We start from the raw sequence: 19,614 nt of genomic DNA on the forward strand, positions 1-19,614 counted from the left end.
GATCTGCATTATTTGAAAGTACAGTTTCTGACTAAAAATACAGTAGTTCACCTGTCTCAACTTATTTCTTTAAACTAACATGAGAATGCCGATGATATTTATTGTATATCCATTTGTCTGTAATTCGTGAGAATGATAAGAATGTTTGCAACTGTTGCACTACTGTCTTATACCATAGATATCTTTGTAGATGTATGGTTATATATTCATTCTAAACAATCCACAGACGTTGTTATACATCTGTGGTTATACATTCATTCTAAACAATTCACAGACGTCGTTATACATTTATTTAAGGAATGATTGTAAATATTTTTTCTGTCTATTCGAAATAACATCAAAAATGTGGTGAACACTGAATATTTTTTCTGTCTACGAAAACTCCATTTTTAAAGGAATAAATCATGAAAAAATGTTGATTATGACGTCACGGTCACATAACAAGATTATGAGCTGATAGATAAAAAACTTTCAGCCAATACGAAGAAGTGTTACATCCAAAATTAAATAATTGTTTTATATTCATTCTGAACAATTCACAGACATCGTTATACATCTATGGTTATATATTCATTCTGAACAATTCACAGGTCCGAACTACTTCTAACAGACCCCTTAAGAATTTCAAAGACATTGACAGACAGCACATTACGTTTTAATACAAAATTGCAAGACGGACAGCAGATTGTACTAATACAAAATTGCTGAAACTGACAGTCAAGTTGTGACTTCTTGTTTATATATATGTGTTTCTATAGATGCCATTTAAAGTTATGACAGCGTGGTGCAATTCATGTTTATAAATAATTAGATTTTTTAGATCAAATTAAAATCAATAGAAAATATCAATATAATAAAAATAGTATTTTATTTTGAAACAATATCTTTTTAATTTCAATTTGATTGGTTTTACATTATTTTAAAAAAAATCATTTCTGAATATATTTATAAAATTGAGAATGGAAACGGGGAATGTGTCAAAGAGACAACAACCGACCAAAGAGCAAAACACAGCGCAAGGCCACCAAAGGGTCTTCAACACAGCGAGAAAATCCTGCACCCGGAGGCGGGCTACAGCTGGCCCCTAAACAAAAATGTGTACTAGTTCAGCGAAAGTGGACGTCATACTTAACTCCGAAACATATAAATGAACCAAAATTAAAAAAAAATATACAAGACTAACAAAGGCCAGATGCTAAGGGAGACGGATTTATATAGGTTCTTCTTGTTTCCGAATCCCAGTATTTAAATAAATGAAAAATGCTATGTCATAAATATTTCTAAAAAGTCGAAAACTAATTTATTTCAATATAAATTACATAACCATGTACTTGAATTTGTCAATGACAGCAAGTATCTAGGAGTTACAATAAGCAATGATCTTGATTGGGGGCCCCATATTAATAATATAACTTCAAAGGCAAATAAAACACTAGGATTTTTACGTAGAAACATGAAAAATTGTACACGTAAGGTTAAAAACCTTACGTACACATCACTTGTGCGTCCGACCGTCGAGTACTACTCACCAGTTTGGGATCCGTACAAACAAAGCCAAATAAACCAAATTGAGCAGATACAGCGTAAGGCAGCAAGATATGTTTTTAATGACTATAACGATAGATCACCAGGTGCTGTCACTGGTATGTTAAACAAACTAAAATGGGAAAACTTGCAATCCCGTAGAACAAAAGCTAAGCTTGTCTTGATTTATAAGATTAATGGGGGGTTGGTCGAAGTCACTAATGACGTCCTGACACAATCTGACAGGCGAACTAGAGGCCTACATAAATTTCGACATATATATACAAATGAAGACTTTTTTAAATCATCTTTTTTCCCAAGTACTATTGCTGTCTGGAACAATCTCCCAGAAACAATTTGCATGTCACCCTCCCTAGAATCCTTCAAAGGTGGTATCTCCACCTTAACATTTGGAGGTTCTAGTCTGGCTAATTAATTAGTGTATTTAAGCCACTGTACATAATGTGAATATGTTTAACATTAAGCTACAACTAATGTTATTTTAAATTGTAATTGAACTGTGGCAAATATTTTTATCTTAAAACAAAATGTTCGACATCCATTTGCATGTACATAGCGCCACAGCTCCGGGATATTCCACACTCCGGCACCGGAGTCTTTCCCGTACCAGGAAGAAGAAAATTTATATTGTATAATTGTATTTTGTGCACTTTTGAAAATAAAATATTGTTTAAACTAAAGGCCAGATGCTCCTGACTTGGGACAGGCGCATAAATGCGGCGGGTTAAACATGTTTTGTGAGATTTCAACCCTCCCCTATACCTCTAACCAATGTAGAATAAACAAACACACAGAAATACGTACAGAAAAAAATCAGTTTAAAAGAAGTCCGATTCCGATGTTAGAATAGGTAACAGAAAAAAACTAAGCAAAATGACAATAATACACAAATTAACAAAGGATTACTAGCAGTTACTGACATGCCAGCACCAGACCTCAATTACACCGATTGAAAGATTATGTCTTCATCATATGAAAATCAAGTAAAACTCCTCCCGTTAGGGGTTTAGTATCATACCATCATAAAATATACGAGAAGAACATAACCCGTATCAGGCCAACAACTGGTTTTAGAATAAATGTGTTTATTTCCGATGCAAAGACCCTATAAGTGAATCAATATTAATTCCTAAAAATGCCATCTTTAACGACCTGACAACAGTATCGTAACTATATCCCTTCTGAATAAGTCTGTTTAAAGGTTTGGTTAGCTTTTGAGGTGAATGTCGACATTTTTGTGCTTTAATAGAATATTACCATAAAAGATTGGTTGTGAAATACCTGAACGTATAAGATGTCTGCACGTTGATTTATATTTACGAATGATGTCCTTGTACCGATGATAAAATTTAGTAAATGTTTTGACAAGTTTGTGATTTCGAAAACCTTGGTGTAATAATTTTTCAGTAATACGGAGATTTCTTTCGTTAAAATCAAATACGTTGTTACATACACGAGCGAATCGAACAAGTTGAGATATATAAGCACCATAAGATGGTGACAAGGGAACGTCACCATCTAAAAATGTACGATTAACAATAGGAAATGAAAAATCATCTCTTTTATCGTAAATTTTGGTATTAAGCTTCCCGTTAAAGATATAGATATCAAGATCAAGGAAAGGGCATTGTATATATATCATCCAAATATCTAAAATTGTTATTAAATTTTTGTATCAGATGTTATTTCGATTGGTCTTTGCTGATTTTAGTCATAAATTGTAGATCGTAACAATTCAGAAACAGGTCCGCAATCAGTGGTGCACAGTTAGTCCCCATTGGAATTCCGATAACTTGACGATATACGGAATCGCCATAGCGAAAAAAAATGTTATCTTGTAAAAATTCGGACGGACGACGGACGCCAAGTGATGAGAAAAGCTCACTTGGCCCTTTTGGGCCAAGTGAGCTAAAAATCATGTATCTAAGACTAAAATATCAATCAGTACACATCCAACATCCAATGGTGGTTTACATAGGAGTACGGGGACCACGCTGTTTACAGACTATTCACAGAAGCGACATAGACTGTTTACGAAAAGAACAGTTTTCTTAGTAAATCCATGTTATCATATTTACTTGCAAAGTTATCCCTCTACAACATCATTTCATAAAAAATCCTTTATATTATTTCAAATTTATTGATTGGTTGTTGTTTGCTTAGCAGCGAGTGATTTCCAAATGTATCAAAACTCTTCTGAAACTGAAAACATTTTATATACAAAAAATATTGATAAATGAATAATTCAAGTTTACTAGATATATAGATATAGGAAGATGTGGTATGAGTGCCATTCCATCCAAGTTACAATTTATAAAAGTAAACCATTATAGGTCAAGGTACGGCCTTCAACACGGAGCATTGGCTCACACCGAACAGCAAACTATAAAGGGCCCCAAAAAATTACTAGTGTAAAACCATTCAAACGGAAAAACCAACGGTCTAATCTATATATATATATATAAACGAGAAACGAGAAACACGTATGAACTACATAAACAGACGACAACTACTGTTTCCTGACTTAGGACAGGTGCAAACATTTGCAGCGGGATTCAACGTTTGAATGGTACCAAACCTTCTCCCTTTTCTGAAACAATAGTATAACATCACAACATAGAAAAACACACTATAAAATATCAATTGGAAGGCTTAACTCAATCAAGAAACGTAAATTAACACACAATGAACGAATAAATTTGACCTGTGACACCTGAATGCAAATACACAGTTAATAAAAAATTACAAGGGATAAATAATTAAAGTCAAAAGTAAATAAACAGGTTTAAACAAAGTTAAAGTATGATATCACTGTGAAATTTCAAACAATTTATAGAAAATCACCACTTTTGAAGAAACCTGCGTCATATTATACACAGGTAAATGAAAATAATTTTGTTGTTAAGTATACTTCTTCTTCTGTGTGTTCAAAATCTTCCGTTTACTAATACCAAGAAATTTCTTTAATATCAATAAAACTGATCTAACACTTGGTACATATGGGGTGAATAGTCAGTTATCAATTTTGCTAGGAAAATAAGTTCCTTGTGAAGTTCAATCCTTTCTATAGTTTAAATTTGCATAACAAATATTTGAATAGTCATGAATATAATGAAACTCAACTTGAGTTTTCTAGTTACAAACACGATAAACGTCCCTGTTATTAGTTTTCATGGAAAATAAGTCTGGTCTAATTATTAAAATATAAACCATTGCAAACATTACAATAATGGACTTCTTGGTATTCCTAAGCGGAAGATTTTATACACACAGAAGAAGTACAGTAGTTGTCGTCTGTTTATGTAGTTCATACGTGTTTCTCGTTTCTCGTTTTTATATAGATTAGACCGTTGGTTTTCCCGTTTAAATGGTTTTACACTAGTAATTTTTTGGGCCCTTTATAGCTTGCTGTTCGGTGTGAGCCAGTGCTCCGTGATGAAGGCCGTACCTTGACCTATAAATTGGTTTACTTTTATAAATTGTTATTTGGATGGAGATTTGTCTCATTGGCACTCATACCACATCTTCCTATATCTACTTATTATTCATAAAACAATAGGACTTTGCTAACCTTGTATCAAGGAAGTGGGTGATAAAAATAGAATACAATTGAAACAATTCAGTTAGTTTTCCAAAAAGTAGATAACATCAACATGATTAAATATAAAATTGGGATAATCTTGTTGTTCGCCCAGTTTATTAAATGATCAACTAATGATGGCGAAATTCAAAATTTTATTTTGTCTTTTCGTAAGCCTGCCTTTTTCAAGAGCATGCGAAACATGCAGCACCAGTAACTGGTATCAATGGAATGATTGTTCGGAATCGTGTGGTGGCGGTATCAAGAGTCGACAGCGGTCACTATGTTGTCCTGAAGAAGTTCCATATGACACATGTCTTAATAATCTTTGTAAAGATACGGTGACATACAATGACACACAATAGACGGCTGTTTGTAATGATCACTGTTTTAATGGAGGAACTTACAACGATGGATGCTCGTGCAGAGCTGGATGGACAGGCAGTTGCTGCGGAGTTCGTAAGTATTATTGACAATAACGATGGATGTTCGTGCAGAGCTGGATGAACAGGCAGTTGCTGCGGAGTTCGTAAGTATTATTGACAATAACGATTGAAGTTCGTGTAGAGCTGGATGGACAGGCAGTTGCTGCGGACTTCGTAAGCATTATTGACAATAACGATAGATGTTCGTGCTGAGCTGGAATGACAGGCAGTTTTTGTGGAGTTTGTAAGTATAATTGACAATAACGATGGATGTTCGTGCAGAGCTGGATGGACAGGCAGCTGCTGCGGAGTTCGTACGTATTATTGACAATAACGATGGGTGTTCTAGCAAAGCAGGATGGACAGGCACATGCTGCGGAGTTCGTACGTATTATTGACACGCAAAACGAAGAAGAAATGAGATAAAATGGAGGAGAAGCATTGGTTTTATAAATGTACCTGGTATGATAAATGATCATTGTATAAATGTTAAATCGGTCCACATTCTTCCAACAACAAGTAGAGAATACCAAACATGTGTTGAGTGAAAAATGAGAAATTATAATCACGGGGAACAATTACTTACTGTCAGGGGAAAAAAATTAAAAAAACACGACATCATGAATTGACATTACTTTTCAACAACACTTTTAAAGAGTAGGGTAGGGCCTATCCATAACAAGTTGACAAATAAATAAGATATGAAATGGAGTGATATCATGTGCTTTTAACGAGCAATTATTTTTCGCATTTACCATCAGTCATGTTCCATGATGTCAAAAGATAGTAATGAGTTGAATTCGATACTAACAGTACTCAAGAGAATCAATTTTGTGCAGTCCTTACTTTATAGTCAATTGGATTAAATGAAATATATACATTATATCTAAACTTATCATTATTTAGAGCAAACACCACTATAATTGAAGCTTAAATAAAGGTATGGTATTCTTATTTGCTATACGAGCGTGCTTGGTATGAGTAAAGAAAACAAATCCGAATGGAACTGGACACAATTGGTGGCCATTAGGTACCAATCGATTCTTGGAAAATTGGTGCGGAAAAAATTAAGCAATGGCATTATCAATTTAAAAGGTTACTCGAATAATTAAGTCGTTATATTCCGCTGCTCTACGAAGGATACATCGCGAGTGGGAGAGTCGATCACGGGGGAAAGGACTCGTGTTATTAAAAATGTAGTCGTAAGTAACATCTGCGTCTGTGCCATTTTTTTTGTGAATCAGGGAGGTTTCTGACAAAGCGTATCTTCTGCCATTAGCCAAGTTTGGTTAGAGCCTTTCCCTATTTTTCTTGTTAGTAATGCATTAAAAGTCATTTAAAATCTTCAGGATTCAATGTTAAAAATCAAAGGGTATAAAGTTATTGCAAAATTAACGGTGTTTATCCCTTTTTTAAACTTAAATGCATACAAATGTTAAGGACTTGAATTTATCAATGTACCTGGTATTATCAATGATTGTTGTATAAATGTTCAGTGTCCCCATTTCTTCCAACACATCTTGATACCGTGAGAAGTGAGAACGCTTATACAAAATGTGTGAACCTGTTTGAAAATACTAATAAACGTTTCGAAAGTAACTTTATACAAAAATATTCAAGACTGATAATAAAATTAAATAGTCTCATATTTTGTATCAGCAGCTAACAATTTTAACCAAGACACCAAAAATGAAATTACTAAATCAAGAGGTTCCCACTATGTATGTGTTTCTTATATTACAGAAGAAACCTTAAAAGTTTGGATGTTATCCCAAATTGTTCAACAACAACCGTTTAAGGTCAAGGAACAGTAAATAGGCTATGTCACAGATTTCACTGATTTGATGATTTTAAGACAAATTTAAGAATGTTTTTCGCCGATTTTATATGCTTTCTATACAAATGTTTCCCTATTTTGAAAGAATTCAATCAGTAATATTTCGGATGATAAAAGAGATAAATGCATTATTTTATTGATTTTCAGTTATAGTTCAACGAGCCAAATTTGTATGCAAAAATTTAAGCCAAATCTGTGACATAGCTCATTTACTGTAACTTGACCTTAAAGAAGCCTTTTCAAATTGTGTGACAAAGTTTATGTTTATAATGTTTATGTCTGGGTGTTGAACAGTCTTTGGTCTTAATAAGACACTTCTTTTTAGGGGTCAGCTTATCACCGAAATTTCTCGACTCTTAGTTTTATTTCCAAAAGCTATACAGCTTTTCTTACAAGTAAAGCCCTTTTCAACTGATGTTTATAGTTTATTCTTATGTACCAGGTTAGGGGAGGGTTGAGCACCCGCAAAAAAAGTTTAACCCCGCAACATTATATATGTGCCTATCCCGTTTGTTGTTGTTTATCATATATGTTTTCGTTTATTGTTTTTGTGTAGTTTCGTTCTTGTGTTGTGCCGTTGCACCACTGTTACAGATTAAGAGAGGGTTGGGTGCCCGCTGATATGTTTAACCCAGCCACATTCTGTATGTGCCTGTTCCAAGTAAAGATCCTGTAACTCAGTGGTATTTTGTTGCTGTGTGTCATATCTCTGTAAATGTCGAATAAAGGAATATAATTTGTCTGCTAAACTTTTCTTTTAGTTTACAGAACATTACCATCTGATTTTATACAATAGCTGAAAATCACCATTAACATTCAGTATGAAGAAAAACAAAACAGCAATCACTATAGGAATATCAAATGACGAACCGTAAGAACGGCTTTCACCACAGCAAATTTCATAATTTCACAGTTATCTGTTTCTTGATTTTACAAATTAAACACTGTTTTTCGGCCTTGGTTTAATATCTTTGGAGTTTGCAAAAGATTGCCATTAAAGAATAACATTCCTAACTAATAAATTGATCAATTACTTTAATGTTTTTTTCCATTCAAAAATCGTTTTTATTCAGGTTTATCTACTTCTAAAAACTACTATTTTTGTTTTTGCTATAGGTTCATATACAAATTCTGTTCATTTGACCACACATTAGCAGAATTAATCCTCTTTTGTAGATTTTGTAGATTTTCACTAAATATCACAGTACTCATCAGCTTACATTTCATTTACATACAATGAATAAAGTAGAAGGGATAAGGATTCCACTTGCAATAGACCATAATTACATACAAATTAATTTGAAAATTGTCCATCTAATTTGACGCATGCATGACTTCTTTTGAATTCATAGATTTAATAACATTCAACATTTTACCAGTAATACCTTACCTGAATAATTTCTACCATAATTAGATACGAGAAAAACACTTTCTAACGCTTTAATAAAATCTATAAAGCATGCAGAAATACAACCTTTTGCCTATACTTAACATATTTGAAATACGGGAATTAAGGGTAAAGATGGCATTTGTTGTAAACATATCCTGGTCAAATACCGAACTGAGCGTCCATGATAGTGCTATTTTCCTCACTCCATTGAAGTCCGGTATTTGTGTAGGATGTAAAGAGTTACAAATGTGTAGGTAGAACTAAGTTTCCAGTCTGATCAGTATCTCCTTTCTGGAAAACAGGAATAACACATTTGACTCATAATTCTGGAAAATGTCCAGTACTTTAAAAATGTTATTGAATAGAGTACACAATACTGGATTTTCTGCCATAGTTAGACACGAGAAAAACACTTTCTAACGCTTTAATAAAATCTATAAAGCATGCAGAAATACAACCTTTTGCCTATACTTAACATATTTGAAATACGGGAATTAAGGGTAAAGATGGCATTTGTTGTACCATATCCTGGTCTAATACCGAACTGAGCGTCCATGATAGTGTTATTTTCCTCACTCCATTGAAGTCCGGTATTTGTGTTGGATGTAAAGAGTTACAAATGTGTAGGTAGAACTAAGTTTCCAGTCTGATCAGTATCTCCTTTCTGGAAAACAGGAATAACACATTTGACTCATAATTCTGGAAAATGTCCAGTACTTTAAAAATGTTATTGAATAGAGTACACAATACTGGATTTTCTGCCATAGTTAGATACGAGAAAAACACTTTCTAACGCTTTAATAAAATCTATAAAGCATGCAGAAATACAACCTTTTGCCTATACTTAACATATTTGAAATACGGGAATTAAGGGTAAAGATGGCATTTGTTGTACCATATCCTGGTCAAATACCGAACTGAGCGTCCATGATAGTGCTATTTTCCTCACTCCATTGAAGCCCGGTATTTGTGTAGGATGTAAAGAGTTACAAATGTGTAGGTAGAACTAAGTTTCCAGTCTGATCAGTATCTCCTTTCTGGAAAACAGGAATAACACATTTGACTCATAATTCTGGAAAATGTCCAGTACTTTAAAAATGTTATTGAATAGAGTACACAATACTGGAATCAATAAGTTTTTTTCCTGTTAACAAATACTCATAATATTGTCAGGGCCGTTTAATTTGTAACGCGTTTTCACGGCGCAAACATATTTCAACTTCTATTTCAGAAAAGGGCCCATCGAGTTCTTCAAAACATTTTCGATAGTTTCATCAATGTTTTGATTAACAGCACCAGTTACATTATAAACATTTTTTTTTATTGTTCTTCAAGTTTTTTTAGTGTTACATTACTTATCACAGTGTTACATTACTTATCACAGTGTTACATTACTTATCACACGAGTGTTACATTACTTATCACACGAGTGTTACATTACTTATCACAGTGTTACATTACTTATCACAGTGTTACATTACTTATCACAGTGTTACATTACTTATCACAGTGTTACATTACTTATCACAGTGTTACATTACTTATCACAGTGTTACATTACTTATCACAGTGTTACATTACTTATCACACGAGTTTTCGTCTTCTTGAATTTACGTTAAAATTTTCTTAAAGTCAAATCTTTGGCATATAAAATAAATTGGTCAAAACCTAAAACATATTGAAATTCTGTGCACATTTACTTTGGATATTGAAATGTTTTGTTTTCCATTATTCATGGCGGTGTTGTTTGAAATCTTTTCGATGTATATCTGCTGATATAAGAGTGTAAGAAGGCAAACTTTCTTTATCACCAGAATAGCAATCCTTAGATCTTGTCCTCGGTTACTGCAGGCATTCTTTGATACGTTATTTTTAAGTATTCATTTTCTTTTAACCGTGCTTATGTTGTCTGTAAGTGTAATGCCGATATTATAGAGTTGATTTATTTTTATCTTCATTAATTTTTATTGTACTTCATTCTGTGATCCTTTTGTTATTTCACGGATCAAGATAAAAAAAACCCAGGGAGGTCGCTGAGTCACTGCTAAAGAATCATAGCTTCCACGTCAATGTGCTTGTCCTAAGTCAGTAACCTCGTTAGTTTTGTCCATACACGAAGGGTTGCATGACTTGAGTTACAAGAAGGATATTCCGCTACTTCTCCCGTACGACTATGAAACCCTTGCTATTTTGGCCGAGACGTTCGTTTGGATAAATTCATTTTCACGTCGGAATTGGGACGTCAAATCCGATGTGTTGGGTGAGTTCTAATCTCTCAGCAAATTAAGGAAACCTTGTAACAACTCTCTGAGGGGTACGTAGATGGCCTGTTGAAAGGCAGTATTTCTATCCATATCCAACATATCCTCATTTTTTTAGTGGCAGTCAAAATTTCCCGCACAACATCCTTGTCGACCTAATTGCAAAAACCTACATATAATGTTTTTTATCGTTAACTTATCTCGTCCTACATATATATATGCATTAAATATTTGCCAGTGGACGTTAAGCAAGTACCAATTCATTGGTCATTTCTTTTTTTTTTTTTGTTAAAGGGGCACTAGCTGTCAAATTCATGTTCACCGATTTGACTCAAATTCTCATATTTGATTTATAACAATGTAAAACATTTATCCAAACTATTAAAAGTCTAAAATAAACAGTTAACAGGACATGGGCATGATAACACGTAGCTTCGTTTCGTGTGTATTTTAGTCTAGACGTCATCTAATTAACTATCGAGTTGACCTCCAAAGTCATCCGATGACCATATAAGCGATTTAAACATAAATAAAGATATAAATAGATTAAGCGAACTCGTGCTATTGGAGTTTTCTAGGTCTGTTTAATTTCATATTATAGATTAAAAGTATATGTTTATCATCGTTTTTACCTGTATAAGAATGATTTTTGTGGATCGGATCAGTCAATCAAATGATTTACCTTTGTTTCACTTTCAATGTTGACATTCTTTTCTTTTAAATAACTTTACACATACAATTCACGTGTTATCCATCTCTAGCTAAGGGGTTAAATTGAAGTTCACATGAATACGGATTCAATGAGGTCGAATTATTGACTTGCAAGTGAATAATTCATCATCAGTGTTTCTTAGCTTATTTTGACAAAATTGAACCATACTGGTGGCTAAAAGCGAATAATTATTTCACTATTTCACTTTCATTAATGATTGAACAAAAAAAAATCATATATTAGATTTTTTGTATATATCGTAGCTAGTGCCCCTTTAAGACAGTATATTGACCTTATGACTAATCTTCTGATTTTAGTTTTTGTCTTTATCTTTTTGATCTGTACTTCACATCTCCTTTAACTTGTATAAATAAGTTCCTTAGCTTACACAACCTTAGCTCATTGACCTAAACATAGTTTAAAAAAAAACAAAACAAAAGACTGTTGGTATTTGTGAAACCACATTTGTTACACGCCACTATTGAAAGACAAATAGTCGTTCTTAAAACTGATGTCTATATAAATGTTAAGAACATGGGAAGAGGTTTAGTGGAATAATAAGTAGACCCAGCTATATCATACCATTGTTTTATTGACTGTCCAAGCTATATATTATTGTTTATTGACTACCCAGCTGTATGCCATTTTTTTATTGACTGCCCAGCTCTATACTATTGTCTTATTAGTAGGCCAAGTTATATTCCAAGTTTTTTGTGTAGACTTTTGCATAATTGGTATCTAGTAAGAAAATCATCTTCATTGACAAGAATGTCTATAAAGAACACACGACGTGAGCTGTCAATATTGAGTCCATAGATGTATTGCGACAGGCAAAATACAGAATGCATTAATGCATGAAAAAAATAGAAAGTTAGATATAAGAAACTGAAGCACACAAACATTCCAATAATTATTACAAATTATTAATTTCAGCTTGCGGAGACAAAATACACGGAGTAAACTGTAGTCAGAGTTGTGAGTGCGCAGAGGGATTAAGATGTGACCCGAGCACTGGACAGTGTGTACTACGCGAGTCTGTTGTTATAACAGAAGGTTAGTACGGTGTGATTTCTAAATAAATAAAACTGAACAAATATCACAATGTTGCAAGTTTTTTTGTCACAAAATCAACCGTTATAGTAAATATGTATTTGCATTTTTAAGATCACCTTCAATTTAAAAAAAGACAGACTTAAAAGAGATCATATACACCCTATATGTACTTAGTGTCCGTCCATTCGTTCATCCGCCCTCCATTTATATCCAAGAATGGATTCCAACCAAACTTTCAGACAATCTTAATTACTTAATGGCATTATGTACCTTTTATTTTACCAGACTCAAGCTATCGAACAATAAGCAAGATTTTCCAGTCGTATATTCACTGAAACGATTTTCCATCATACAAGTATATACCGGAACCACCAATTGTCTACAATAGATATATAAGGACATCAGGAAACCAATTCTCGAAACAATTTATAAACAATATAAAGGTTAATATGTTTCACGTGCAATTAAATAAACAAGTGACACTTATAGTTTTAATTTTAGATTTTGTAAACAAATATAAAGATGTTATCAATTAAAGTTATAAAGATGCCTTAAATTCAAAAAGCCATTGCAGAAACTCAGTAGTATGATACTGTTCAAGATATTTTATGTCTTTTTGTCATTATATTCTACAGATGGACGTGAATGTCAAACATGTGAACTACGATACTGGGGATCGTGGGGAAGTTGTGACCAGCAGTGTGGGGGAGGTATGAGGATTAGACACAGGGAGGTGTGTTGTCCAGAGATAATAGACTATCACACATGTACCAGAGAAACATGCAGAGGCAGTGTCAATCTTAGTGACATAGTTGGAAAAGGACCATGTAATCTCGATTGCTACAACGGTGGTGTATATAACGAGACATGTCAATGCAAACCTGGGTGGACGGGAAGCTGTTGCGAGACCAGTAAGTATAATATACAATGCAAACCTGGGTGGACGGGAAGATGTTGCGAGACCAGTAAGTATAATATACAATGCAAACCTGGGTGGAGGAGAAGATGTTGCGAGACCAGTAAGTATAATATACAATGCAAACCTGGGTGGACGGGAAGATGTTGCGAGACCAGTAAGTATAATATACAATGCAAACCTAGGTGGACGGGAAGATGTTGCGAAAACAGTAAGTATAAAATATATAGAAGTAATAATATTTGGACATTTGCCGTTGGAACAATCAACTAACCAGCAAAGACCACTTTGGTTGCATGAACATCAGAAGGGCATTGATCCCGTTACAATGAGGAAAGTACAACACAGTAACTGTATAGGCGGAAAATGAATGGACTGTATCCACAAATTGCCTGAAGCAGTGAATAAAATGCAACGATGATTTACCAATGTTAAAATCTCATAAATACATTAATAAAATTGAGAATGTAAATGGGGAATGTGTCAAAGAGACAACAACCCGACCAAAGAGCAAGAATACTACTAAATAAATACAAACCAAGTGAAAGCAACTGCATGAGGAACAAGACCATGTCACAGTGTCAGCGTCTCCTGTTATGCATGCATCATAGTAACCCATAACACATTGTCTTAGGAACAAGATCATGTGACAGTGTCAGTGTCAGCGTCTCCTGTTATGCATGCATCATAGTAACCCATAACACATTGTCTTAGCGCCCCAAAACGGAAAAAAATAATAAGAATGGCTTTTCAGTTAATTACTTATGTCAGAGACATATAATACATTGTATTATATGTCTCTGCTTATGTATTTGTCTATTTAGAAAGTACTTAATTTGATATATATATAGTGGCTGAGATATAAAAGGAATGTATGGAGCTACACTATTCTGATTTATTTGCTTAATTTGAATGATTTTGGAAATCACTGTAAAGTTATATATATTCTTACACCTTTCAAATCGATTTACTTTTTCTTACGAATGAAAAACTAAATACATATGATAACAAAACAAATGCGTTTTACACAATTCCATAATTTTGATAGGCCGAGAAAATCTTTGATTGCACGAGCTATCCGTGGCAACGTTAAATAATGAAATGCCTTATTTAACTCGTAATTTCAAAATTTTCTTTTCTTTTCCTATGCATTGTTGTGACGTTGGCACAGGAAGCACGTGCAGTAATGAATGTTGAATTTAATTGACAAATACATAGACAATCACTGTTTAGTGTCTTTAAAAATCAGCCGCTGTATTCGTACGAGGCTAAGAAACAGGCCTGTTTCGAGCCGAGTAAAAATACAGCTATTTTTTAAAAAGACACTAAACAGTTATTGTCTTTATCCTGCAATTAATTTTGTACATTGTTTTTGCTTTGAAAGACAGAAAAATCACATTTATTACATTTACTTTCGATTTAAAATCCTTTGACGGAGTTTTAAGCGATACAAATACAGGCTAGCGATATCTGTTGTGCTGTTAATGTTTGATAAATCACCCAATTGCAGGATAATTATAGATTATCGTCGGTCATCTCAACGAGATTGATTTTCTCGCTTGAGCCGGAACGGCGAAAGTGAGAAAAGCAATCGAGTTGAGATGACCAATGCTTATCTGTTTATCGCTATTTTACCTATGACGACGTTGTTAATTTCATTGAAAATGGGCACGTGCTCCCTTAGTTTCTAGCGATAATTTTTCATATCACTCGACTCCACTGAGAAAGGAAATTATCAGTCAGCAAGATCAAAGGAAAATTTCGTAAAATAGCGATAAAATCAGACCTTGCGATTGTTTCAGCTAATCAAAAGTACGGATTCTTTATGAAACATACATGTAATGTTATTAGTGAATGCTTCGTTTTTGCAATATTTTATAGAGTTGTAAAAGCGTTGAATGTGCACCGACATTTTTAGTATGACGTCCGTGTTTTCTTTTCATACAAAATGTGCTTCTGTCAACGCTTTTACACCCAATAAATTTACCAAAGGATGCATTCAATTCTTATTCAAACCCCATAAGGTAACTCATATTGTACCAGCAATATAGACATGATAACCTTTATGAATTTTATTAAGTTATAGTAACCTCTGTAATTGCAAATACAATTGTTGCATGTCAGCATACTGAGGAATAGCAAAAACCGTGTATACAATGAAGATGAACAAGACAAAATAATTTACATTACAGAATGACATGATTTACACTAACACAGAAAAGGATGCCATTAAAAATAAACAATTGGGAAGTAACATGATAGCACTATAGGACGAAACAATAATTAGATTAACTCATTAAGATATTAAGATCACAGGCTCTTTGGACACGGATACTTTCATATGCCCCTATTATACAAATATTTTAATATATTTTTTCATAATTTAGTTTTCATTTAGTAATCATAGTTTTCTTCATTTTATGAGTTCTATTCAACAAAATCTTACACTTGAAGCACTTTATACTTTTCATCCATCTACTCATATTTTATAAATAAGAATTGAAGAGCGCTACATATGAATTGTTTCCAATGTAAATTATGTTGGCATGAGCCAAAGCACGTTAAATGAACGGAAATAAGATTAAATATAAGGAAATTTCATTGAAAATATCTTTAACACAGAAGATAATGAGCGAAAGGTGTCCATGCCCCGGGTCCATGCCCCCAAGTGCCTGTGAATCAGATATATCAGGTACAAAGTGCTTGGGTTGTTCAACCCAATATAATTATTAAATTGTTCCGTATCAGGGTTATTTATATAGGTTAATGTAGTTTTCCGTTAGAAAAGAATCGTTTATTTTATAAAAAAATAGTACTTAAAATGCTTGATAAAACAATACTATTCAATAGTCTACACCAAAGCAGAGGAAATGCTATAAGGAAGTATTAAGAATAAATGAACCAATTGATAAAAAACAACAATGAAATACAAAATTATTCCAACATTGACAGTGCCATTGTGTAAACACGGACACTTTTTTTTAGTACATTTATAGAAAGCAATGTTATTTCTTTTGCTGTGTTTTGCATTCCTTTGTTCTGTTGCCTCTGAGGACTGTAGGCATTGCGAATGGTCAGCTTGGGGAACATGTACCCATCGTTGCGGAGGTGGCACACAGAAACGTACACGTTATTGTTGTCTTAATCAGAATAACTCTATCATTAATGTACAAGTACAGAACAGGACATGTAATGCTATATGTGAAAATAATGGATTATTTGAGGGAATGTGTGTCTGCAACGCTGGTTTCCGAGGCAAATGCTGTCAATTAGGTAAGGAACATCTTTTTTCTTATCTTACAGAGGTATGTATATGCTACATTTATTTTTTGTTTAACGTGATCTTTACTCTTCCAGATTGCGATGATGGTTATTTTGGCAATGGCTGCAACTCTACTTGCAATTGTCCAACCGATGCAATATGTGACAAGGAAACAGGTGCATGTCTTCTGGAAATCTTGTCACCAGGTAAGTCTTGTCACCATCTTGTCTCCAAGGACTAGGAACTAACAGTTTTTGTTGAAGTGGTAAAATTATGCCTATATATATCCCGTTACCTTCATATTAAAAATAAGGAGATGTGGTATGCTTGTCAATGAGACAACTATCCACCAAAGTTCAAATGAAGTGGATGTAAGCAATTATAGGCAACCATACGGCCTTCAACAATGAGAAAAAGCCATACCGTATAGTCGGCTATAAAAGGCCCCGACAAGAAAAATATGAAACTGTATAGTATAATAATTTTAAGTCCGAACCCGAACGAACACAATTGTAAAAAAAATACATATATAAATAGACGGAGAGCAGGAAACGTAGTTTTCTGTATTACTAAAAGTCAATACACTAATGCATTTATTACGTATTTTGAAGGTCATAGCGTCTCAAAAGAAGAAACGTCAACCCGTCTATATGTCATTATTGGAAGTGGCATCGGTATCTTCTTTATACTACAGATTCTAATAGTCATTTTGATTGTTTCGTACAAGGGCCGAAAGCGACGAAAGGCGGAGATGGATAATCGTTTAGACAAAGAAAAATTCTGGTCAGGGAAGACAACATTGGATGGTACTGAAAACCATTACGAAGAAATCCCATTTGACAAAAAGGGGGGAAACGACTGCAAAATATCGAAAATAGAAACTGATAAATCAATGAAACATAAAACATCCATGAAGAAGAGTTCTATTCGAAAGGGATCTGTAAAGGTCAATGGAAACACAGCTATGAAATCGGAGGACATATACCAAGGGCTGGCAAAAAATGGAGAAGACTGTGGATATCAGGCGTTAATTGACCCTGATGCAATGAAATACATGGCAATGAAACCTCAGGTTATAAACCTTGGAAACCCTGGGTACATTTCGATGTCTGATTGTCCGGACAAAAGTTTAAACAAGGCAATTGATGACACAAAGGCGACAGAATATATGTCAATGATTGATGACACAAAGGCGATAGAATACTTGTCAATGTACAATGCTTCTGGAGATACTTGTGAAAACAAAAAGAAACTGTATAATTTTGAAGTTGAATAAAACTAGCACTAGAGTTACATTTGAAAATTGTTTCGATTAGAAAATTGTGAGTTTTTTTTGTTTTATGATGAAAAATATTGATCACTATCCTGGGTATCAATATTGCAGACACTTGTGTGTATCATTTTATGAGATGTTAACTGAGTTAAGAGAAGTAGTTGAAATCTTAGGCTCCAAAAAATCACACGGGTTGATATTGCTGTTAAATGTTTTTTCTGCCTCATCTCGATTTATCTTGTCAATCGATTTTTTCGAATTGTTACATAGGCTTCTGTTTGGTTTCAGGAGTATTTTGTTTTAAAAAAACTGGCAAAAACACACTTTTTTGGTGTAAAATTTGTAGTCATTGACTTTCTTGGGAACATTTATGACAGACCATGTCGGCCAAAATGTCTGATTTTACAGATTTGTTCCTCTTTTTATAGACACACGTGTTAGGGGTTTAGCAAATAACCAATCCACAGTTGAAATGTTTGCCAACAAATTTAATGATTAACAAAACAATATGTTGCGCAGACTTTTTGTTTTGCTATTAAGTCAATTTTTACAAATGAATTTCCAGGTGTATAAAGTTTAAAGCGCAAATGTTCATATTGTTTTAGCGCAAGTGTCCTTTTGTGTTGCAGGTGAAAGAGCGCAAACGTCTTGCGCCCCTTGAAACAAGGATGTCCTTTATCGCCTATTTTGTTCAATTTGTATATTAATGAGTTACTTCCATCTCTTTTAAGTCTTGACTGAGGAATAGAAAAAGGTGACGAAAAACTATACATTTTATTATATGCTGATGACGTTGTTATTATAGCAATCGATGAAAAAGAGCTATAACTTTTGTTAAATGCTTTATAAAATTTTTAATAATTTAGAGGGCAACCAAAAATTATTCTCAGATTTAAGTATACGTACGTGTGTATGTCATAACCTGTCATTTGATTTTCAGAAGGCGAAGAAATCTTATATATATTGTAAATAGCCCTTTACGTTTATTGTTTATCGTAGTATATCTATGCATTTTCATAGACTCTTATAATTCTGTATAAATTGGCTTTCATTTTATGTGATATTGTTATACAATTTATAAATATATATCGTAATTGTTGAGAGATGAGACTTTTAATAAAACATTGAATTGAATTGAATTGATGTGAGATCATGACATATTTAAAGCCATTTTTAACGGACCGAATTTTGTTAAAACTAGGCCAAGAATGACGGCAGGTCGGCCCAGAGTCAGCATTCCAGGCTTAATCTTTTGAGTCAAAAAGACCCTAACCATTATCAAAATGTAGGTTACAGTCTGTTAGAGGGTAAGAATCCTTCAGATTTTTGGGGTCATCGGTGGATGCAGATATGTCGCAGC

The 19,614-nt window shown here is 33.7% G+C and overlaps 1 protein-coding gene across 1 annotated transcript; it reads left to right on the top strand.

Annotated features, from left to right (window-relative positions):
* The first annotated feature begins 5,636 nt into the window (after window positions 1–5,636).
* Window positions 5,637–19,388, top strand: LOC127732983 (uncharacterized). The gene is made up of 5 exons (XM_052242238.1): window positions 5,637–5,654; window positions 12,684–12,803; window positions 13,439–13,714; window positions 17,077–17,187; window positions 17,593–19,388. Exons 3-5 carry the CDS (start codon window positions 13,516–13,518, stop codon window positions 18,255–18,257), a joined length of 975 nt encoding a protein of 324 aa, XP_052098198.1. The 5' UTR covers window positions 5,637–5,654; window positions 12,684–12,803; window positions 13,439–13,515; the 3' UTR covers window positions 18,258–19,388.
* Window positions 19,389–19,614: the final 226 nt, after the last annotated feature.

This window comes from Mytilus californianus, unplaced genomic scaffold (assembly GCF_021869535.1).
Source record: "Mytilus californianus isolate M0D057914Y unplaced genomic scaffold, xbMytCali1.0.p SCAF_3, whole genome shotgun sequence".
Lineage (NCBI taxonomy): Eukaryota > Metazoa > Mollusca > Bivalvia > Mytilida > Mytilidae > Mytilus > Mytilus californianus.